Here is a 21,684-nt window from a genome sequence, read left to right on the forward strand (position 1 = left end):
AATCTACATTTATTAGAAAATGTTCTTCGTCTCTAAAATCTGAACGCACCACACCTCCTCCTAATCATTCTATCAAGCTACTCAGTTGAAGGAGGAGCATTTATTTTGAGGGTAATGAAATGGCAAATTTCCCGATGCTGTCCTTTTTCTGGGTCAAATGATGCAACCTGTCCAAATTTACAGAAGACTGATACAGATGAAACCTGGTTTTTGCAGAGTATCTCGGCTTCAAACCTTGCCCAGAAAAATCCACTCAGTAGCTTTTAAATCTAACCACTTTTTAGCACATGAATATATTCTCGAACCAGAACACCCCCATTTCTCTCGAAATGCACTTCAAGTGTTCGATACAATTCCTGACCTGGATGTTGTATCAGCAACAACCATGATTGGTCAGTTTGCTAGGCTGCATCAATACAGAGAAGCAATACAACTCTTCTCTAGAATGCCTTTTTTTAATGTTACGCCCAATGAGTTTACATTTGGCACTGTTATTCACTCCTCAACCTCACTTGGGAACCTTAACTTAGGGAGGCAATTCCAAGCTTATGCAATGAAGATGGGCCTTAATTACATGGTCTTTGTGGGCAGTGCAGTCTTAGATTCTTATGCCAAGTTGGGTTCTATTCAAGAAGCTCAAAGAGCTTTTGAGGACATACAACATCCTAATATTGTTTCTTACACTGCATTGATACATGGGTACCTCAAGAAAGGGAGGTTTGAAGAGGCATTCGAGCTTTTTAAACAGATGCCGGAGAGAAATATTGTGTCGTGGAATGCGATGATTGGTGGGTTTAGTCAGATGGGACAGAATGAAGAGGCTGTCAATCTTTTTGTTGAGATGATTAGAGAAGGCTTGGTGCCTTGTCAATATACATTTCCTTGTGCTATTATGGCTGCTGCAAATATAGCAGCACTTGAAATGGGCAGAAGTTTTCATGCTTGTGCTATTAAGACAATGGGAGAGTTTAGTGTGTTCGTTGGCAATTCTCTAATTAGCTTTTATGCAAAATGTGGAAGCATGGAAGATAGTCTCCGTCTTTTTTATGAACTTCCTGAAAAAACTATCGTCTCTTGGAATGCTGTGATTTGTGGCTTTGCACAGAATGGGAGAGGAGAGAATGCTGTGGACTTCTATGAAAGAATGAGGAACACCGGTCTGAGACCTGATAGTGTTACGCTGCTTGGCCTGTTATGGGCTTGTAATCATGCTGGTCTTGTCGACAAGGGGTATTCGTATTTCAATCGTGCAAGGCTGGAGTACCCCAGTTTGTTAAAGCCTAAACATTATGCTTGTATGGTTGATCTATTGTCTCGCTGTGGATGTTTCAAAGAAGCTCAGGAGTTTCTTCGTGACTTGCCTTTTAATCCGGGAATTGGTTTTTGGAAGGCACTGCTTGGAGGCTGCAAGATACATTCAAATACGGAACTGGGGGCATTAGCCGGGAGAAATATCCTAGATTTGGATCCCAAAGATGCATCATCATATATCATGCTGTCAAATGCACACTCTGCTGCTGGTAGATGGCAGGATGCATCGGTAATTAGGCAAGAGATGCATAAGAGGGGATTGAAGAGAATTCCAGCCTCCAGTTGGATAGAAATCAAAACCAAAGTTCATGTCTTTGTCCACTGTGACATGAGTCATCACCGAAAGGATGATATTTATAGTGTCTTGAACTTCTTATATTGGGAAATGGACACAGATGGAGACTTTCGGTTTTTTACCAGAGTAATAAAATGACTCCTGTGGTTGATTATTGTGAGAAAGCGAGGAGATCAAACTGAATGAGCTTTGCAAGGAAAGAAGTCGGTGCTCAGAACCGAGACACGGTTTATGCACTATCTTTGTTGATGGAGAGTAACCTAACCCATTATTATTTTGTAGGGAAATTGAACTTTATCTTCTGTTATTAAATTAAATTTATTTGAATTTATTTATTGATTTGATGTTATTAAGTTGGATCATTTTATTTAGTGAGCAAAAAACTTAATTGCTAGCTTTTTTAGGGTTTTACTATTTAAATGTAGTTTTTTTTTTCTTTGATATTGAAGTGAAATTATGATGATTTGATAAAAAGGTTGAGACATTTGATTTTTCAACCTCTATTTTTCCTTTTCTCTTTGGTTATTTTTTTTCTCTTCATCTAATTCTTAATTTTATTTTTCTTAAATCATTGTCTTCAATAGTTTTAATATAATAGCATTTTTTTTTTGTTATCGTTCTTATAACTAAACGATCAATCAAAATTTTTTTATCTTTCTATTTATAATAGAAAAAAAAGAGACTAAACATACCCTTATCAAACCCTAGTCACTAACCATCTTCCTTACACCCTTCAACCGTCATTCATTGAAGATTGTCTAAACATGGGTGGTAAACTTTTAATCACTAATTGGAATGAATGAAACAAAAATAGCAAGAGAAGTACTTAATTTTATAAGAACTAAACTTTTAAACAAATAAAATAATTTTAGGTGAGAGAATAAATCTATTAATGAAAATATATAACATAATTTAATGATTATAGAATGAGATATGTCATAAGAGAAAATGAAACCATAACTTTGAGTAGGTTTTGTAAAAGTTTGAATGATAATTTAAAAAAGAGATTGCACTCCAAAGTTTTTTCACCCTTATATTAGGATGCAAGATTATAAGTTAGCTATGAAGAGTTAATAGAAAAATTATCAAAATCTCTGCAGTATCCTTTTTAGATCTCAATTTAAGAATAATAGTTATTTATTAAATGTTTTATCCCTTGTAAACCTAATCCTATTAGTGTGTCCAACTTTATAATAAAGATCAAGGCAAATGAGTCATTAATAAAATTATTTAGGATGAGTTCAAGGATTTAGTATATTAAATATCAAGTTCTTGATTGTATCTTCATCAATTGTATCTCTAAACTCATAGTCATTCATCCAATAATATAAGAAACTGGTGATAAAAAACATGTCAATAGAAAAAAATGACTAATGGTGAAAGACATATAAAAATTATAAAATTAAATTATTAGCGAGCAAAGATAGGAGCTTGGGAGACTATGAGAAGAATAATCATGAATATATAACTAATTTTAAGAATTTATTTCAAAGACATGAGTAAAGTCAAAACTTCTTGATTGAGATGAATATGATATCGAAACTGAAAGTTTTGATGATTATAGAACTTTTATGGATCGGATTTAAGAACCAAAATTTGATGAGAATAATGAAGATAATGTTAAAAGAGAAGATTTAAATGTAAAAAAAATTATTTTTATTTTTTATGGAAAAAAAATCAAATTAAATATTGTTGTAAGAGTAATTTTTCTGAAATATATTGTGAAGGATGCACCTTGCGTATATTTGAAAAGAGACTTTGAATTGATGACTTCGAGACTGATATCCATGTATTTCAGTAAAAAGTCAAGAAACAAATTTTTAAATCTTCCAACTTTAAGTTCAGTTTCTTTCCTAGAGAGACAAAGCATATTGCTAACAAATATATAATATTTATAATGGAAGGCTAAGCATTAAAAAGATTGAAAACGTTTTGTTTTGTTGAGTTTATGTAATTATTGTTTACTCGGTGGTCTCTTAACTTTCCACATTCATTTATCTCAAGTGCCACTAGGCCTGATAATAAATTTCTTTTAACAAAAAGCCACCCGACATAATCACATGAACTTCGAGTTTCTTGAGCTCACAGGTCCCGAGCTTATCTCATGCATTTTCTCTATTATGATAAGATTTTCCCGTGTGTACTTTGGGCTTCATCGTATTGGGATTTGCATTTGATACAAGAACTTAATGCAATTTTCTCAAAACCCCCTGAACAACTCTTGTCGCCTGCAAAAGAGATACATGAAGTCGCCTTTACATCAATAGACAGTATAAGAACTGATATTCGGGTCTATATTTGGCTATGTTCTTATGCTGGTAACTATATATTGTGTTCTATTCTCGTGTGGTTCAGCATACGGAGGCTATCAGTTGAAGATGGGCATGCTGTAGAACATTAGAGGAAGCCAAGACTAATTTTTGGAAACGAATAAACTAATTTCGGTTTTTCGCTTGTTGAGATGCTATAAGAGCATGACGACAAAGCAATTACGACATTGCAAACATTTGCAAACTTGGACAATAAAAAAAGACAAAGCAAGACATCATCAAGACATCAAACGAGATTGACCAAATGCAGTGCGTTTTTACGAATGTCAAACTGAAATTGCTGGCTCAACTCTGCTCAAGGTTCTTGAATGATTTCTTAGCTTGAACTTAAAATGCTTCAAAAAAAAGATGTCTTGCAAATGAAAATGGAAACTAGTTTAGATTATGCCGATCTTGTTTGCCACGTCCAAAGCATCATAATCTGGTGTCAACCTAACATAAGCTTTCTTTGTCCCATCCGGCCTGAAACAAAACAGAGCAGATATAGTTCAGAAATGCAAGCAACATGGCAAGTAAGAACAATAAACTTATTCAGCATAAACTTCCATAAAAAATTAACATCGGTGCTGATACTTGATGATTAAAACAAGCTTTTAGTTTCAGGTAAAGGCAGTAGCTGTATAATGCACACAGCTTCCAGGCATCAAATTACTTTAGCCGTTGCTAGAAAATGAACTGAAGATACAAAATGAAAAGCCAAATTTGCAAAACAGGCAACGGCTTTCATATAGCTGACTTAATACATATCATTGAAGATCTTCACCTGCATGCGTAAACAAGATGGACTAATCCGTTCACCAATTTCATCTTTTAATAAATGATTGATAAATGATATACATGATGCTAGAATTTATTTAGTTATCCACGTGAGTCAGCAAAAACGATATACACCGTAGGATCCTGTAAAATTAGACTAAGAATGGCCGAATTGAGAACATGCAGCCTCTTAGCAGGCAAACCCAACAGGACCAGGTTGTGAAAATAATCAAGGCACTCGACAGCCAGGTCAATTTGTTCAATAATAATATTGCTCCAAATAGGGGATGACGAGATTAACACCATTGCTACCTGATTAAGGTATTCACTTTCTTGGTCTGAATGTCATACATCTTCTTCACTGCATCCTTAATCTTCTTCTTATCAGCACGAATGTCAACAATGAATACTAAAGTGTTGTTATCCTCAATCTTCTTCATCGCTGACTCAGTTGTGAGAGGATACTTTAGGATCTGATAATGATCAAGCTTGTTCCTTGGAGTTGCACTAATTCGAGGGTATTTGGGGTTCCTCTCCTTCTTCAATGTCCTGGGGCGATGAAATGTGACCTTAGTTCGTATCTTCTTCGACTTCTTGAAAGCTGGCGCGCCTGATTTCAAGGCCTTGGCAGCTTTCTGAGCTTGGGTCTTCGCATCTAGGTAACGAAGAAGTATAACACCATTTCAATTCCACATGTTCGTATATAAAGCATTTCATCCTTTCCTATTATTACAAAGCTCATTTATACTCTTAAAACTCGAACACCTAACCATGTCATACTACAAAAATACAGAATACAACCCAAATATATATATATCCTCTAGAACATAAAGAACAAAGTCACTAGCGAATACGAATAAACAGCCTGGTTATTCCCATTACCATGACTAGATCTTTCACAACTTATTATCAGCACCCGAGCATGTGAGAACCACCCCTAGAGATCCTAACAACTACAAAACCAGGTCCATGACCAATGCAATAAACTTAAAAGAAATCAAAACTGAAAACAGCTAAAACAGAGAGCCAAGTGAATATGACAAACATATTGCTGAAAATGAAGATATCGCATGAACATACCTTTAGGAGCCATTGCAGGGAAGGAGAAAGGCCACTCGCAAAATTGCTGTTAGTTAGGGTTCTAAGTTCCAGATGGATTACACAATTATACACGGGGCAGTCACGCGTATCTAGGCCCGTGAGAGCATAGAGACAAGCCCAGGTTAACTTCTAGGCCCAAAATTATAATTATGACATGTACTAAAATGCCCAGCGCTTTTTTTTTCTTGTATTTTATTTTATTTTAATTACATTAACTAATTCAATAAATTTTTTTTCAAAATATGTTAAGGATTGAAAAGATTATACGATGAGACACCAAAGTAAATAATATAAAGAAACACAATGTCCAATAAGCAAATTTCATTTTAGTCTTAGATTTTATTTTTTTATTTTTTAATAAAAAAATTGTTGATTAAAATTGCAATAAAAAAATATAATATCTTAATGTCTACATATTATTTTTTTAAGGAGGAGCTTTTTATTAAAGTGTTATTTAGTTTTGAATTTCAATTTTTACATCAAATATTTATATATTTTTGGATTATAAATGGATTTATTTGAGTTTATATGTGTTTTGGGTTGAAAATATGGGTTCTAGAGACAAGGATTTATCTTCCTTTTTTAGTAATTTTTTTAGGGTAGAAAATGATTCATGCTTGGTTGATAATGTGTTTATCTAGTACCTTTAAAAAAACAAAAGGATTTTGTAAAACACATGGGACAATCCTTGTAGCACATTTTTTTGTTCTTATATTTTTTTTTAATTGCATTCTTTTATTAACCAGTTAAGAAACTATTTATCATAATTTGTTAAGGATTGAGGAGACTCTATGATGGAGGAGTAAAATGAACAATACATATTAACATAATGTCCAGTTAATATATTAATATATTAAGAAGTAAATTTTACTTTTCTCATTTTCATTGTCTAATAAAAAGATACGAGAGAGAAGATATTGTATTTCAATTGAAAAGAAAGTTTTCTTTGTTAGAACTAATTTCATCAATGAAAAAAATTAATTAAGATGCTAATAAGTAATGTTTGAGATGAAAGTTTTATTGAGATATCAGTTGGACTTTATTATTTTTTAAAAAAATATATTTAATCTTAAAATTTTTTAAAAATTAACCTGTGTTTTGGATTTTATATTATTTTTTTAGGTTTTTTTTTATAAAACAATGATTTTATGTGATTTTTCTACGGATTTTTTTTGTTAAGATAGTAAAAAAAAATATGTTTTAGGATAAAAAATTTATCTTACCTATTTTTTTTTCACCATAATAATTGGAATCTAAGTTTACACCTAGTAGACAACTTTTGCTTCTTCTTTTTTTAATTAAAAATACAGGATTTTATTTAAATAAAAACCGTGTTTCACAAAAGTGTGTGATCATGTGGTTAAAGTTATTATTTTCAAATATCTTGGGCAGGTTTTTGTGAGTCTAAGAAATTATTTTAAAATGCTCGATTTAATAATATTTTATTAATTAAAAATATTAGAACTTTGGGTGTCAGATTTTAAACTAAAACAAAAAATTCATCTTTTTTTTAAAATTTACACGAGGCCTGCTTTCAGCTATCCTAGCGCTCAAAGGTTTTTTTTTTTTTTTAAATTTAATATTGAATTTTTGTTATTTAATTATTTAATTTTGAATTACTCTTTATATTTTATAAATAAATTAAAAAAATATTATTAATTTTAGTGAAGTAAATAATGACAACAGGTTTAATAAATTAAATTAAATTATTTAAATCAATTCAATATATTACCATTTGAATACTTTAAAAAAATCAAAATCATCCTACAATTCATTTATATCTGACAAAATTTTGGATGGAGCACGAGAAATAACCCGGTATAATCTAAACACGATTGGAGAGAAGCCCAAGTTAACATCCAGGCCCAAAATCTAAACCATACACGCGTCGACAGAAGGAAGCCACAGGGCGGTGGTCCTGTGAGCCTGTGAGGTGAAACAATTATAGAAAGACGAAACGCTCCTGGACTGGGACCCACCTATTAACTACATTTAGAAACTTGGCAGGCCAATTGGGTTAACTTTACCTGGCTGTGCATAACCTTGGTTAAATTTAAGTCTTCCTCGGGTTTAGCTTCTGAAAAGATCGATCTCTCTTGCTCGTCCTCCTATTCAAGATTGTACTTTTTAGGGTTTCAAAAAAAAAAATCCCCAAATTTTCTTTTTCAAAATTTACAAGTTTTCAATTATTCAGATTCAAATTGAGTGATGGATTCATTGATTACATGTTTAAATAAAGATGATTAAGAGAGAAATGGAAACGCAGAGAATAACAGAGTTTCCACATAAAAACATGGATAAGCGTCCTAGGAAACGACAACGTTTAACGTGGGGCGTGCCTCCTCCTCTCTTAGCTCCTCCAAAGGTAGGTTTTGATCTTCTCTAAAATCTAAGAGGTCAGAAGCTTTCAATTTCAATTTTGATATTGATTTTAATTTTTTTACTGCAGCAGGTGATTCCTGGGATGTTTTGTGGGTATGGGTTTTACAATGGGAATGGTTCACCTCCTTGGAGACCTGATGATAAAGACGGACATTATGTTTTCGCCATTGGAGAGAATTTGACTCCGCGCTGTAAGTCCCCGTTAAAATTTCCGTATAAAATAGCTTCAAAACCTTATTTTTATTGGGGGCTGAACATGTATATGTTCTTTCCTTACTTAATTTGCCTTTGATCGCATTTAAGGTTTGATTTAATTGGATCATTTTTTTTTTTTGGCGAGGAGGATTCCAAAAGTGCCATTTCTAAGCACCTCGTATTTTTAACTGGTTATTATGAGAAACTTTTAAGTTTAATATATTGATTCTGATCATATTTTCTTTGCCGATACTGTCTTTTTTTTTTCCTTTTAATCTTGCAGACAGGATTCTTAGCAAGATGGGTGAAGGTTAGTACTTTTTGGGTTTTGATTTGGTCATATGTATCCCTTTTATATGAATTTGTGATCTATAATTTAAGAAGTTATTTCTATTGTTTTCTTACTCTTATCTCATGATTGCTTTCATGCAGGAACTTTTGGGCAGGTCTTGGAATGTTTTGATAATGAAAAGAAAGAAGAAGTGGCAATCAAAATTGTCCGCTCCATACACAAGTATCGCGAAGCTGCAATGATTGAAATTGATGTCCTGCAGAGGCTGGCTAGGCATGATTTTGGTAGCACACGGTAAGGCTTTGCATTTTCTTTCTTCTACCCTTGTTCATTCTAGAAGTTTGAAGTGATTTTAGTATAAGTGGTTTTATTCTTTGCAGTTGTGTACAAATACGGAATTGGTTTGACTATCGTAATCATATTTGTATTGTAAGTATTTGTCAGTATTTCTGATTTGATTAATTTGAGAGCAATAGATGCTCCTGCATGCGTAAATGTTCTGTGAGTTAGCTTGCGGATGAATTTAAATGGTTTCAACAGGTATTTGAGAAGCTTGGACCTAGCTTATATGATTTTCTCCGCAAAAACAGCTATCGGTCATTTCCCATTGATCTTGTCCGGGAGCTTGGCAGACAACTTTTGGAGTCTGTTGCATGTGTGTGGACAATTCTTGTACCATTTTTATCTATATTTTATGTAAACTCGATGCTCAGATGCTCTTAATTGGAAACAAAATATAACCATATATTCTAATTTCTTTTTTCCATTTTCTTATTTTCTTCAACCCCAAAGTAAATATTGTTTGGATTAGCATGGAGTTGGTTGATAATAGAGATGGTATTTTTAGTTTGCTCATTAGTTTGTTACCTTGCAGTTATGCATGATTTACGTCTGATTCACACTGACTTGAAGCCTGAAAATATTCTACTTGTTTCCTCTGAGTACATCAAAGTGCCGGATTACAAGGTAATGTTTCAAGGTTTGGTTTAATGTTTTTTTTTCCTTCTTTTTTGTATTGCATGATTTTGTCATGACTTTGAACTTGTATCTGCAAGTTTAAGAGTGTAAATGAACTGAAATTTGGAACACAACTGAAGCTTCTCTTAGCCAAATAAAAGAACCTGTCTTCTTTCTTTTTTTTCTTGCATGTTCATTTTTACACCTGAACCTGTTAATGTACTTTAAAATTTTGATTGGATTCTTTATCTAAGCAACATTGTTGTTAGAACATTTCATACCATGTGCCATGCATTGTTAAGATATGTTACTACTGTGTAACATCACATGCTAATCATATAACGTACTTGCAATTTGAAAGTTTTCCTTATATTCATGAGAACTGCCAGGATATACATTACAATGGAGGTTTCTCTTATTTCCATTTCCCAACCCAAGCCATGATTGAATTGTGTGTTTTTCTTTTTCCCCTCGTTGTTGATAGATTGATGATTATTTTTTCTTCTCTTTCATGTGATTTAGTTTCTTTCACGGTCCACAAAAGATGGTTCCTACTTGAAGAATCTTCCCAAGTCAAGTGCTATTAAGCTCATTGATTTTGGAAGTACTACATTTGAACACCAGGATCACAACTATGTGGTGTCAACACGGCATTATCGCGCACCAGAGGTTATTTTAGGTAATCACTAAAACTATTGTTGCGCTGATGTTTTGAATTTTGATGCTTGTTTTCAAATGACATTCCATGGCACATGTTTTCTTCAGGTCTTGGGTGGAACTATCCCTGTGATATATGGAGTGTGGGCTGCATAATTGTTGAATTATGTTCTGTAAGTAACATCAGTTTTGTCTTCTCTCCCCTTGATCACATTTTCCTGTGTTGCTGAATGATGGTTCTGGTTCTTATTGGCCAGAAAGGTTTTCAAGTGAAAGGTTAAGTAAGGCTGCAGTGGATCGGAACTGCTTAAGAAAATAAAATTTTTCTTATATGAATTGTTAACATTCTCTTTGTTTGATGCATTTCTAGTAGCCAAATATTATATGCCAAGTTTTTTATTAAGGCATGTTTGGCATGGGGTGATTTTGTGTTCTTAGATGGACTACTTTGGGACATAGGGCATCCATAAAGAGTGTGAACTGTAATTTAATATTGCATACTTGAAGGAAGCTAATTTATGTTTATGTTATTTTGGTTTGTCTATAACTAGGGTGAGGCCCTTTTTCAAACTCATGAGAACTTGGAACATCTTGCCATGATGGAGAGGGTTTTAGGACCGCTGCCACAACACATGGCAATCAGGGTTGAGTAAGAGAATTTGCTGTAGTTGCTCTATTTGTTTGTTCCCATCTTTCCATGTGGATGAATTACTTACTTTGTGCCTGATCTTGTTGCAGTCGACATGCTGAGAAATATTTCAGGAGAGGTGTGCGATTGGATTGGCCTGAGGGTGCAACTTCAAGAGAAAGCATGAGAGCAGTTATGAAGTTGCCTCGTCTGCCAGTAATTTTTCAGAATCCATCTCAATTAGTTTGCTTGTAAAATAACCTGCTGCCTGCCTATGCTTGTGCTGAAAAAGTAACTGGGAATTTCAGTAGTGATAAATGGTAATTAACAAAGAGAGGTCTTGAAAACCATGGTTGAAAAGAGCTGTTTGCATTTCTTAAATTTTTGAGAGCATCTTCCAAAATTCATCTCACTCAATTCCCAGAATAGCTGACAAGCGTATCTTTGAAATCACTATTTCGTGCCTTGCTTCATTCTCTGTTGAAAGAGACCAGCCCTCTTTTTCATCATGACTTGCCTGTCCAGGCTTGGCGTCCGCAGCCCATTCACTTAAAAAAAGTAACCTCAATAAGATTTTACTCTTTACCTATGTAGAAACTTTGGGTATGGCTTTGTTTTCTGATCCTGTTATAACACGCACTTTGATATCTGCCGGTCACCTTTATTTGTATTTGTACCTGATTTTCTCCGCTCCCCTCCTTTAATTTCTCATTTCATGCAATTGCAAATTTATGTGCTGTTTTGAATTTCTTTGGCAGAACATAATAATGCAGCACGTGGATCATTCTGCTGGTGATTTAATTGATCTCTTGCAAGGACTCCTAAGATATGACCCAGCAGAGCGGCTCAAAGCCAGGGAAGCGTTGAGGCACCCATTCTTCTCAAGAGACCTTAGAAGATATGGCTATCCCGTGTAATCGGGATTCTCCCCTCTTCATTTTGACGAGCTTTGAGCCACCAGATAAACAAAGATAACATGCAGCGATTGGCGTTGACTGGCATCATATGATGTCAGGTTAATTGTACCCTTGTTCCACATAGGGAAGTGTAATCTCATTCCCTACAGTGCCCATTTGCCTTTTATTCTTTGGGTTTCTGATCCAAATTGTTTGTGAACCAACAACCCACTAAATTATTTCTACTTTGTTTTGTGAAGATGAAGAAAAATCAAAATTTATTATTCTATGTCTCAGATTTGGTTCATCATCTTGATTTCTTGCCAATAGCACTCCCTCTTTAAATTTTGGTTGTCCGATACTCAACAAATCCTTCACTAAGAGACGGCATAGGCGGGAGTACTCTGAAGGCAAAGCAATGGGTTTGGCTTTTGGTGCTTGTGAACCCGATGAATTATGTGCAGTAAAAATTAATTAGCATCTTATCTTCTCAAGCATATCAACATTGCTTTGGTGATGTCGCTGTGAGCTTAGAGTAAACAATAGACATGTCACAATCGCGTATTAGCTGTAATTGCACAAGAGCACGCATTACCTGTAACGCATTTAGAGGAAATAATTAGCATTGCAAATTGTAGTGCTCTGAATATTCTAATGTTTTTACTTAAATAAAACTATCAAGAAAGTAAAGGTCGGAGACTCTATAATGTGACCCACGACCTCCTCAGGTTATCAGTTGAAAGTTGAAACGGTGGGGCATGGGAGGTTTTGCCTTCTTTTGCAGATATGATGTGCTTTCACGGCTTCGTGTGAATCTCTCTCTCTCTCTCTCAGTGCACTGAACTTGACACTGCAGAAGGTTATTCAAAGAGAGGCTTGGCACATTTTTACAACGGTGAGCTACCTTGTTATAAATGGATTCCAAGCAAATGAATATCAGGTCCACGATTCCTAGCTAAAAATACATTAAATGGACGGGCACTGTTTCACCATCTCTGAGCTTAGAAAGCGACCGCTCAAAAGGAAAGAATAAAATCCCAAAAATCCATTAAGTAAAATTCCTAACCATTGCATTCGTTATGTAAATATGAACTTACCTTCTTGGTAAATAAACAAAAAAACTCCACATGAAAAACATCAAATTCTAAGGGTAGGTCAAAAAAAGCTCCACCAAAATACTTCTTGTAAAATCCGTATATACTAACATGGGTAGTTTATTCTTTAGAGAATCGAAAACAATTTAGTGTGTTTTTAGTGCTGCACTGCAACTTGCTTTTATTTTAAAAATATTTTTTAATATCAGTATATTAAAATTTAATTTAAAAATATTTTTTAATATCAGTATATCAAAATTTTAAAAAAATAATTAAAAATATATTAATTTAAAAAAAAATTCAAGTAAAAAATATTAAAAAACGGAAACTAACATACTCTCTGATGCTCCCTTAATTGATATACAAAAGGACATCCAGTAATTTAGCAGTTTTGACACTAATCATAGCTTTAGTTGATTTTATACTAATCCTAAAAGGGAATAGTTTTCTACTATAAAATATATCTATGTATTGATTAAAATTTAATTTTTTTTCTTTAAACAATTTTAATAATACACTTTCATACATGTCGGTATTTTGAAAAAAAGTTATATACTAATTTAATATTCAAATTCATAAAGTTAGAAGAAAATAGCAAGCCTTTTAATTTGAAATCAACCCCTCAAAGTTATAAAAATAAAATAAAAGAAATACATCGAAGAAAAATATTATTAACACAAACTATTAAAACAAATATTCTTTGCATCGAAATGAGAAAAAAGAAATGCAATCGAGGAGCCCGACGTCCTCTCCAATTTGTACACTTTTGCGACGAATCCGGACAAGGGCAATATAGAGTCTAGATTCTTGCCTTTTTCACCTCGAAGATTTTACAGTTTTATTTTTTTTCGAATGCTGTGAATCGTAGCCCTTCTGGTGCGGAGGATTATTGATGTGCCCCACGCCAACATGGGATTTCTTTTAGCCGAATAGGCCAAGATGGAATTCGAACCGGAGAAAGCACAACTTATTATATCCCCATGATATATATTATTTTTAGTATGTTTAAGATCTAATTAAAAACAAAATTAATTTATTTGAGGAGACTCAATTATAAGATGCTATTTGATAAAAGAATTGATTGAGTCATTGATTTTGAAAGCCTTGATAAAAATAATATGTATATTTTATAAAAAACTTTATGTCTTACCAGATATAAAATTATTCAAAGTGAAGCAATGCATTAAAAATCATATGCGAGTTGAAAAAATTAATTTGCTACAACATGGATCTTCTTGTTTTTACAGGGACAACCATCACAACTAACCTTTTAATTGAAGTAATTAGGATATTATAAGCAAATATCTTAACACCACCTTTAAAATGACCTTTATTTTTTCTAGGTGATGGCTAAAGATATCTCAACGCTTATCTTAGAAATGTGCAATTTTCCAAGGAATGGATAGACATAGTCTCTTTAGTGCTATATGCATCAATATATAGGGGATAAATGTAATCTCCTTAGTGCTATATACAACAATCTTCAATAGATAAACAAGTCTTCTTAGTGCTATATACATCAGTCTCCAATGAATAAATGTGATCTTCTTAATGTTATATGCATTAATATCTAGGGGATGAATGTGATTTTTTCAATGCTATATGCACCAATATTCATAGGATAACCCCAGTTTTCAAGGGATAAATATAATCTCCCTGGTAATTTATGCACAACTCATTAAAGAATTGACTCAATCTCCCTAAAGACAATAGTCCCTCAAATTACTAAGGTATGGTCTTATCCCCCTGCCATTTGCATAACTTTATCTCTCTAAGATAATAACCTCCTAGTAATTTTTGCGCAACTCATAAAGTGATTGACTTAATCTCTCTGAAGACAATAGTCCCTCAAATCAATAAGGTATGGACTCATCCCCCTGCTATTTACATAACTCTATCTTTTCAAGGCAATAACCTCACTCTCTAGAGGTCTTTTTTGTACAATAGCAACATCATCCAATCATCAGTCTTCGGTGAGAAGCTCTTACACCCCGATGACAATGCTGGGAAAGCTATAAACTCCCATTTTCTAAAAAGCTTATAGTTACTTATAAATTTCTAAGTATGGATTCACCCCCATTGGATTCCTGATTAGTACTTAAAAGTGCATTTTTATCAAGGTTTTATATCATCATTTTGCACTTGAAGTATCAATAACTCTTTAACTAAAGCATGTTTTATAATAATATATCTAATAATATAAGATACCTTTAATTTATGGTAAATGTTCATTTTAAATGCAGGCCTATCACATAAATAAAAGGATTGATTGATGAATTTAAGAACTGAAATTGAAAGGATAAAGAGATGGCCAAACTTAGAAAAGAGATGTCGGTGTAATCCAAACCAGAACACTGTTCGGTAATTGGGTCATATCTGGAGCTATAGATCTCAGATTTAAGTCTACTTTATATGGATGGAAAGGTAAGACATAGGCCTACAACTTTCATATGGAGCCCAAGATCTAAAAAGGCCATTTTCAAGTCCAAATTGTTGCAACAACAAAGAAGCCCGAATCTATCCTCTTGCCCGAGCACTGTTCAGTATTTTGGCCATATATAGAGTTCTAGAAGTCCAAATGAGCTAAATTTTTTATACAAGAAAGCTGAGACAATTGCCTACAACTTTCATGTTTTCGAGTGGCTCCAATTTTGACATTATCAATGACGTTTTTGGAAGACAAGAGAAGATAAGGATTGTCACCAAGTCAAGAGTTGGCCACCTACTCATCAATTAGTCATCAAATCAATAGTTCCCAATTTTGGCCTATAAAAAGAGGCATTTGCCATGGATTTAGGCATCTTGGTTTCCAGATCAAGATCATGCTCTTGCTTTCTCTCTTGTATTTTTTTTGTATTGCTTATGCTTTGCGTTCACTAATATCAAGTTTATGCCTTTCAATTTCTTTCCTTTGCTTAGTTAACTCTTATCTTATTTATGTTCTTATTTTGTTTATCTATTTTTCTTTTTTTTATTGTGTCTAGCTAAGTTTATTATGTCAAGGTGAAAAGGTTACACTAATGGTGTAAGAATAAGTATAGTGTAAACTCAATATGGACTTTAATGTTTGATACCAACATGTTTTGTATTTGTTATCTTGTTCACTCTTTAATACTTTGCTTGTTAAATGACTAATCTTGATTTATGTTGTATAACACTTGGTACAACAAATGCTTGGCACTTTCATAGTTCATACTGTATGGTATAACCGAAACCTGAGCTATGAAAGGAACTTGATTTGTTGTTAACATAAGTTATAATCATGAATGCTTGACAAGATTTACAAGTATTAGCATTAATCGAATAAGATGACTAATATAATCATGTTAACAATCTATAATCAGATTGAAACCTCCTTTGTGTGTGGTTTCCAGTTGAATAATAAGAGTTTATACTATACTTGTTTGACATACCATTAGTGGATCCTCTAACCTTGACATTTGTTATTATCATTATTTAATCATTACATTAATATTTCATCTCAAAGTTCTCATCTTCTTCTTCTTCTCCTTCTTTTTCTTTATTATTATTATTATTATTATTATTATTATTATTATTATTATTACCATTATTATTAGTATTACTACTACTACTACTACTACTACTACTACTACTACTATTATTATTATTGTTATTACTATTATTATTATTGTTATTATTATTGTTGTTGTTATTTTATTGTTATTTATAATTTGTATAATTAACCTCCTTGTGGTTCGACCTCGGTCTTATCGGGTTATTTATTACTTCGACACTCCTGCACTTGGGAGAAGACATCAATCTTTTAGTCGTGTTAATTCCACATGACCACTTACAAACTTGTATGAATGATGGGTATGGTACTTTTAATTTCTTAGAATTTTTTTAAGTACAAATTATTAATCTTTTATCTTTGAAAGAAGTTTTATAAATCCATATGCATATTTCTTTGTATTTTTCCCGGTTTGTCTCCCTTCTATACGAGTAAAACCCACCACTTTACTTGAATTGAGAGATTAATTAAAGTTTTTGTATATTATTATATCACAAAGATTGGGGACTGCTGATAAACCAAGATTTTATCAATATATTTTTATTATACCAACACTTCTCTCAAGATCAAAGGGGCTGATGCATTTTATTTTGGCCTCTAAGTTCGATTAAAAACACCTAAATCCAAAGTCATCTATCTTTTGATAAAACAAAACTAGTTTTGGTTTGTTATAACCTTAACAAACTTTTCTAGAAGCTCTGAATCTACCTTTAAAAGAAGAGATAATTTGATTAAAAGAAAAAGGAAAAAGAAAGAAGGAATTTGTTTGAGGTATAAAGGATTCAATATTGAGTTCAAGAGCAAAGAAAAAAAGTTCAAAGGTTTGGCCATACTAAGTTTAGAAACAAGAAGAAAGAAAAGCAATATCATAAATCTATTCCCATTGAAGATTTCAAACTTGGAAGTTATATTTTTGTAAACTTTGAAAATAAAATTCATAAAACTTGCTGGATTCAAAACCATTTGTTTACTATATAATGCAATGTTTTTTTGAATATATTGTTGTGAAGACTAGTGTCCTGGTAAGTTGATTGAAATCTACCAAATGTGGTGATAAGGTATTTAATGTTTTTTTTGGTTTGTTAATGTATTGTTCCAGACTCCTAGGTTTTCTTTTAATCCTATGGAATGTCAAAGTGTTAGTTTTGAACCTCAGATTGGATAAGCATGTTTGTTATTTTAATTTAAAAGTTTTGAAAAATGGAACTTAATGCATGCTTATGATGATTTGATTTTTTGTTAGTTTTTTTTATTCAACTATACTTGGTATTGATAATGTGATTTTTGAGAACCAAGAGTAGTAAGGTTTAGAGGGCAAAAATTCTATTTTTTTATGTTTAACAGCTTGTTCTTCAATTCTAGGTTTTTTAATAGGCAACGTTCTTCATATTTTTGGGAAAAACATTGCTTTAACCCCATGATTTGGATTAATTTTGATCTATTTCTTTGTAGTGAACCATCTAGAAAACTCGATCAATCAATAATCAAGGATTTATTTGCATCATTAATAAGTTTTATGGGTTTTAATTCTAGGATTTAAGTTTTGAATCAAAACCCATTTTAATCAACCATGTCTTCTCAGTGATAATCAATGGGTTTTGATGCTTGCTTTTCGATCTATATATGTTTACGAATAAAACAATACCTTTTTTTCGCTTGAAATCTAATCTGGGTTGGTTTTCACATTGCTAATTTCGGGTTTGAATATTCTTCATGTTTAATATGTTTCATCTAAGAAACTTTGAGCTTTTATGTTTTTTTATGTTTAATTTATTTTTGGCTCTGGTAATTGTTTTTGGTTTGTTTTCAAGTCAACATCGTGGGTCAAAATCAGGTCAGATATTTAAGACTTTGTTTGGTTGACCACTTTTTTGTATAAAAGGATTTTTGGCCTAAAAAGACCTGTTTTAGCATTTTTCTAAGAAAGAAAAAATGGTTTTTTTCCAAACATGACCTTACAAAAAAAATAATTTTTATATGTTGCATGCAAACCAATCTTTATAAAAAAAATTGCATTTTGATTTACAAAAAATGCGAAAGAAATTAGTGTTGTTTTAAAAAATACCTGTGTTGATTTTTTTAATATTTTTTAATTGAAATGAAATTTGTAAATTTTTTTAAGAATTTAGCTAATATTTTAATAACTCTAAAAATTTTAATTTATAAAAATTAATCACCAACATCCTCGTATAAAAATTAAATCTATAAATAAGTTAGTATTTAAACACCAGAAAAAATTAAGTGAATAATTTTTAAAAATATTTAATCACCAACAATGTGATGCTATGGGAAAACTGTTTAGGTCGATGGTTTGCAACCAAAAAACAATAGAAAAACCCATGGAGACAAGGGAAAGATGATGATGATTTTGTTGGGTGATTGAAGGCTATTTCAAGCTATAGAAAGCTGGTTTGGCTGAAGGTTTTGAGGTCCTTAGGATTTTTTCTCTCTGCATGCTCGAGAACTATCGAAAACGAACAAGGGATTATATATTAATCGTAACCAATATTCCGAATCACAAATATATTATATAATTGTTATTTAAGAGCATTATAATTATATTAAACCTGTAATTTTGAATCACAGTTTATAATAAAATCACGAGTGAGAATAATAGTTATATTTAAAAATATGATTATGAATAATAGTGGTTATGATAAACTATATTATTTTTCTAAATTTTTTGAAAACCTTTTCTAATCACAGTGTTAAAATTTTTTTAAAAAAAAAATCCATGAAAGTGAGCCCTCCGGTTCAGGTTTAAAATGGAAAGTGGAGGACCCCACTGTCACGTCACCTATTAAGAAGACAAATGAGGTTTGCTTATAAAATCTCCTCTAATCCCCTCTCCGCCAATCATCATCCTCCTCCCACGTGGGCATTTAGTATACTATAGTCCTTCTCCCACGTGGGCATTGGGACCCCACTTTATCATGACCTCGTATATTGATTATTTTATTATAAACCGGTGATTAAGTCCTTAATTTGCTCATGGTAACCTGCATCCTGCTGCTACCCCTTTTTTGTATTCCATTTCCATCGCCGTTATCATCAACCTTCAACCCCTTTGGCTTTCTCTGATCTACTCCCTTCTCTCTCTCTCTCTCTCTCCCTTCTTTTTTCCTTGTGTCTTTTCTTCACCTTTCTCTGTTTTAGTTGTTCTCTTCTGATCTTGGTATATTCAGCCTGTTCTGCCCCAAGAATCGTGATTTAATTTCTTGATCATAAAAGATAGAGTAGGGTATATATATATTGTTAGAAGCTACTAGTTACATACATACATATTTATATAAAAAGAGAGGAGGACATGGGTGATTCTTCTGCTTCATACATCCACATGGTATTTCGAGAATTATTAATTTGATCAGTAGTATTATCCATGATGTATAATCTTTTCTTCTTTCTTTCTTTCCTTCTTTTTCTGCATGGAATTAAGCTGTATTCATAAGGTATATGTATGTGATTGATGGTTTTACAGGTGCACCATCTAATAGAAGAGTGCATCATATTCAACATGAGCAAAGAAGAGTGCATGGAAGCTCTGTCCAAGCATGCTAACATCAAACCTGTCATTACTTCCACAGGTACCAGTAGTCATCTTCTTTTCTTTACCCAGTAGTACTTGCACAAAGGCACACTAGCTGACTAACACATGCTAGCTAAACTTAACAAGGTAATTAATTATACAGCCATTTGGAGTAATTAACTTGCGCCTGTGTGTGTGTTAAATATCCCAACAGTATGGAAGGAGTTGGAGAAAGAAAACAAGGAGTTCTTCGAGGCCTACGAGAAGAGAAGAGGAGAGAAAGCTGTTCAGGAAGGGGATAAATGCACGGGATCCAAGACATGAGTGATTCTCATCTCATCTTTCCAGGTTAATTGAGTAAAATTAATAAATAACGCTGTATTTTGGCTAGAATCTTCCAGTTTGCTATCTGGCCAAACAGTAGCTGCCCCAGCTGGCTACGCCTGAAGGTTCTTTCAGTAATATGCATGGCAACTCTAGGGCAGATTAATATTTAGATAGTAATCCTAGTAAAAATAAGAAAAAAAAAAAAACTCCTATCCAAAATATCATAAGATCAGGCGCCGCACGGTCCTAAAGCGAAATGGACTGCCAAAACGGCGTAGTGTAGCTAGTCCTGTTTCGCTGTAATATTCGGAATTGCGTGTCAACACGTGGGAGCAGTATGCGGTCAGGGGGTTGCATGGAACCACGACACGTTGTGTTAACGTGGCACCGCCCTCTTGACCTCTCTCTTCTATAACGTCTGCGTCCGTTCGCCTCTGGCTCCCTCTGCTTTGTAAATTTTTTTATTTAGCTACCCAATGAAATTTGTTGTGTTGCAATTTGTATGTATATTTTCTCTCATCTTTCTTTAGAATTTTATTTAAAAATCTATTAAAATTAAATTTTTTTAAATAAAATAGATAATGTTTAGTTTGTTTTTTTGGTGCAAAAATATTTAAAATATTTTTCACCAAAAAAATAAACTAAAAATGATCTATTGTGAATCAATATTGAAAAAGAACAAAGAATTGGGGGACCGTTTGGAAGGCCATGGGTGGTCGTTGTCGGAAGCTTTTCGGCATTCGTGTTTTTTGATCAATTAATTAGCTACATGGCTGAACGATCCTCTGGGGAGTGACGGCAACAGTCGTTATCGTACCATTTGATGGTAAGTCTACGGTGAGCAATGCCTGATATTTTCCCCCCCCCGACAATAAAGAATATTCTTGAATCAACTAGTTAAGAATGGATTATTTTTCTTAATAATCTTAAAAACGTATTTCCACGTCAATATGGTATATTTAGAGATTTTTCAAATACTTGTACAAAATCTTTATTAATCAGCAGGTCCACGAAGGTTACAATGTCAAATAATTAAGAGTCACGATCCATGAGTCGCTACAACTACGATTTCTTAGCAGGTCCGTCGCTAGTATTTTCCCACGAGCCTGAGTAGCATCGTGCTCTGAATCTCGGCTCGCCAAGTCAAAAACAAACTCTTCGCGGGTGGGGACCATCCAGCATCCGCGGAACAAGACAAGGGGGATGACAATAACATCTTGACTGTGTTTGTCGCGAAAGTAGTTTCTCATAAATTATTTTTATTTATTTATTATTAGAAAATTTAATTAATACAAATTATTTTTTAGTTAAAAAATTATATTGGTTTCTAAAAAAATATTTTTATAAAAAATTTGAGTGGAAAATACTTTTTAGATATTATAAAAAATTTAAAAATATTATATTA

At 32.9% G+C, this 21,684-nt stretch overlaps 4 protein-coding genes across 5 annotated transcripts; 3 read left to right on the plus strand and 1 right to left on the minus strand.

The window, feature by feature from the left end:
- LOC105122041 (pentatricopeptide repeat-containing protein At5g42450, mitochondrial-like) lies at window positions 1-1,757 on the plus strand. Its single transcript, XM_011020942.1, has one exon. It carries the CDS (start codon window positions 158-160, stop codon window positions 1,742-1,744), a length of 1,587 nt encoding a protein of 528 aa, XP_011019244.1. The 5' UTR covers window positions 1-157; the 3' UTR covers window positions 1,745-1,757.
- A 2,394-nt stretch (window positions 1,758-4,151) lies between these two features.
- LOC105122042 (60S ribosomal protein L23a-like) lies at window positions 4,152-5,866 on the minus strand. Its single transcript, XM_011020943.1, has 3 exons — window positions 5,773-5,866; window positions 5,005-5,347; window positions 4,152-4,398 (listed from the first exon to the last, which is right to left on the minus strand). Exons 1-3 carry the CDS (start codon window positions 5,783-5,785, stop codon window positions 4,314-4,316), a joined length of 441 nt encoding a protein of 146 aa, XP_011019245.1. The 5' UTR covers window positions 5,786-5,866; the 3' UTR covers window positions 4,152-4,313.
- Window positions 5,867-7,854: 1,988 nt separating this feature from the next.
- Window positions 7,855-12,107, plus strand: LOC105122043 (serine/threonine-protein kinase AFC1-like). 2 transcript variants are annotated; one of them, XM_011020945.1, is made up of 12 exons: window positions 7,855-8,158; window positions 8,243-8,366; window positions 8,654-8,680; window positions 8,803-8,956; window positions 9,043-9,091; window positions 9,203-9,317; window positions 9,537-9,628; window positions 10,142-10,298; window positions 10,385-10,449; window positions 10,828-10,925; window positions 11,015-11,120; window positions 11,663-12,107. In XM_011020945.1, the coding sequence occupies exons 1-12, from the start codon at window positions 8,033-8,035 to the stop codon at window positions 11,819-11,821; spliced, it is 1,272 nt and encodes a 423-aa protein (XP_011019247.1). In that variant the 5' UTR covers window positions 7,855-8,032; the 3' UTR covers window positions 11,822-12,107. The 2 variants fall into 2 exon arrangements, with proteins under 2 accessions (XP_011019247.1, XP_011019248.1); XM_011020946.1 differs by having other exon boundaries at window positions 7,856-8,158; window positions 8,246-8,366.
- A 7,316-nt stretch (window positions 12,108-19,423) lies between these two features.
- On the plus strand, window positions 19,424-20,477 carry LOC105122044 (uncharacterized). Its single transcript, XM_011020947.1, has 3 exons — window positions 19,424-19,766; window positions 19,905-20,010; window positions 20,167-20,477. Exons 1-3 carry the CDS (start codon window positions 19,734-19,736, stop codon window positions 20,274-20,276), a joined length of 249 nt encoding a protein of 82 aa, XP_011019249.1. The 5' UTR covers window positions 19,424-19,733; the 3' UTR covers window positions 20,277-20,477.
- The last annotated feature ends 1,207 nt before the right edge of the window (window positions 20,478-21,684 follow it).

Source organism: Populus euphratica, unplaced genomic scaffold (genome assembly GCF_000495115.2).
Source record: "Populus euphratica unplaced genomic scaffold, PopEup_1.0 scaffold19.1, whole genome shotgun sequence".
NCBI lineage: Eukaryota > Viridiplantae > Streptophyta > Magnoliopsida > Malpighiales > Salicaceae > Populus > Populus euphratica.

What these genes read in the sequence shown, in the direction of transcription:
- LOC105122041 (XM_011020942.1), top strand. Translation starts at nt 158, where the DNA reads ATGATGCAACCTGTCCAAATTTACAGAAGACTGATACAGATGAAACCT.
- LOC105122042 (XM_011020943.1), bottom strand. An exon ending in AAAGTGAATACCTTAATCAG is followed by an intron (nt 4,399 to 5,004) that starts GTAGCAATGGTG and finishes GTTTTGTTTCAG; the next exon opens with GCCGGATGGGACAAAGAAAG.
- LOC105122043 (XM_011020945.1), top strand. Translation starts at nt 8,033, where the DNA reads ATGATTAAGAGAGAAATGGAAACGCAGAGAATAACAGAGTTTCCACAT. An exon ending in CGCACCAGAGGTTATTTTAG is followed by an intron (nt 10,299 to 10,384) that starts GTAATCACTAAA and finishes TGTTTTCTTCAG; the next exon opens with GTCTTGGGTGGAACTATCCC. An exon ending in TAATTGTTGAATTATGTTCT is followed by an intron (nt 10,450 to 10,827) that starts GTAAGTAACATC and finishes GTCTATAACTAG; the next exon opens with GGTGAGGCCCTTTTTCAAAC.
- LOC105122044 (XM_011020947.1), top strand. Translation starts at nt 19,734, where the DNA reads ATGGGTGATTCTTCTGCTTCATACATCCACATG. An exon ending in CTGCTTCATACATCCACATG is followed by an intron (nt 19,767 to 19,904) that starts GTATTTCGAGAA and finishes ATGGTTTTACAG; the next exon opens with GTGCACCATCTAATAGAAGA. An exon ending in ACCTGTCATTACTTCCACAG is followed by an intron (nt 20,011 to 20,166) that starts GTACCAGTAGTC and finishes ATATCCCAACAG; the next exon opens with TATGGAAGGAGTTGGAGAAA.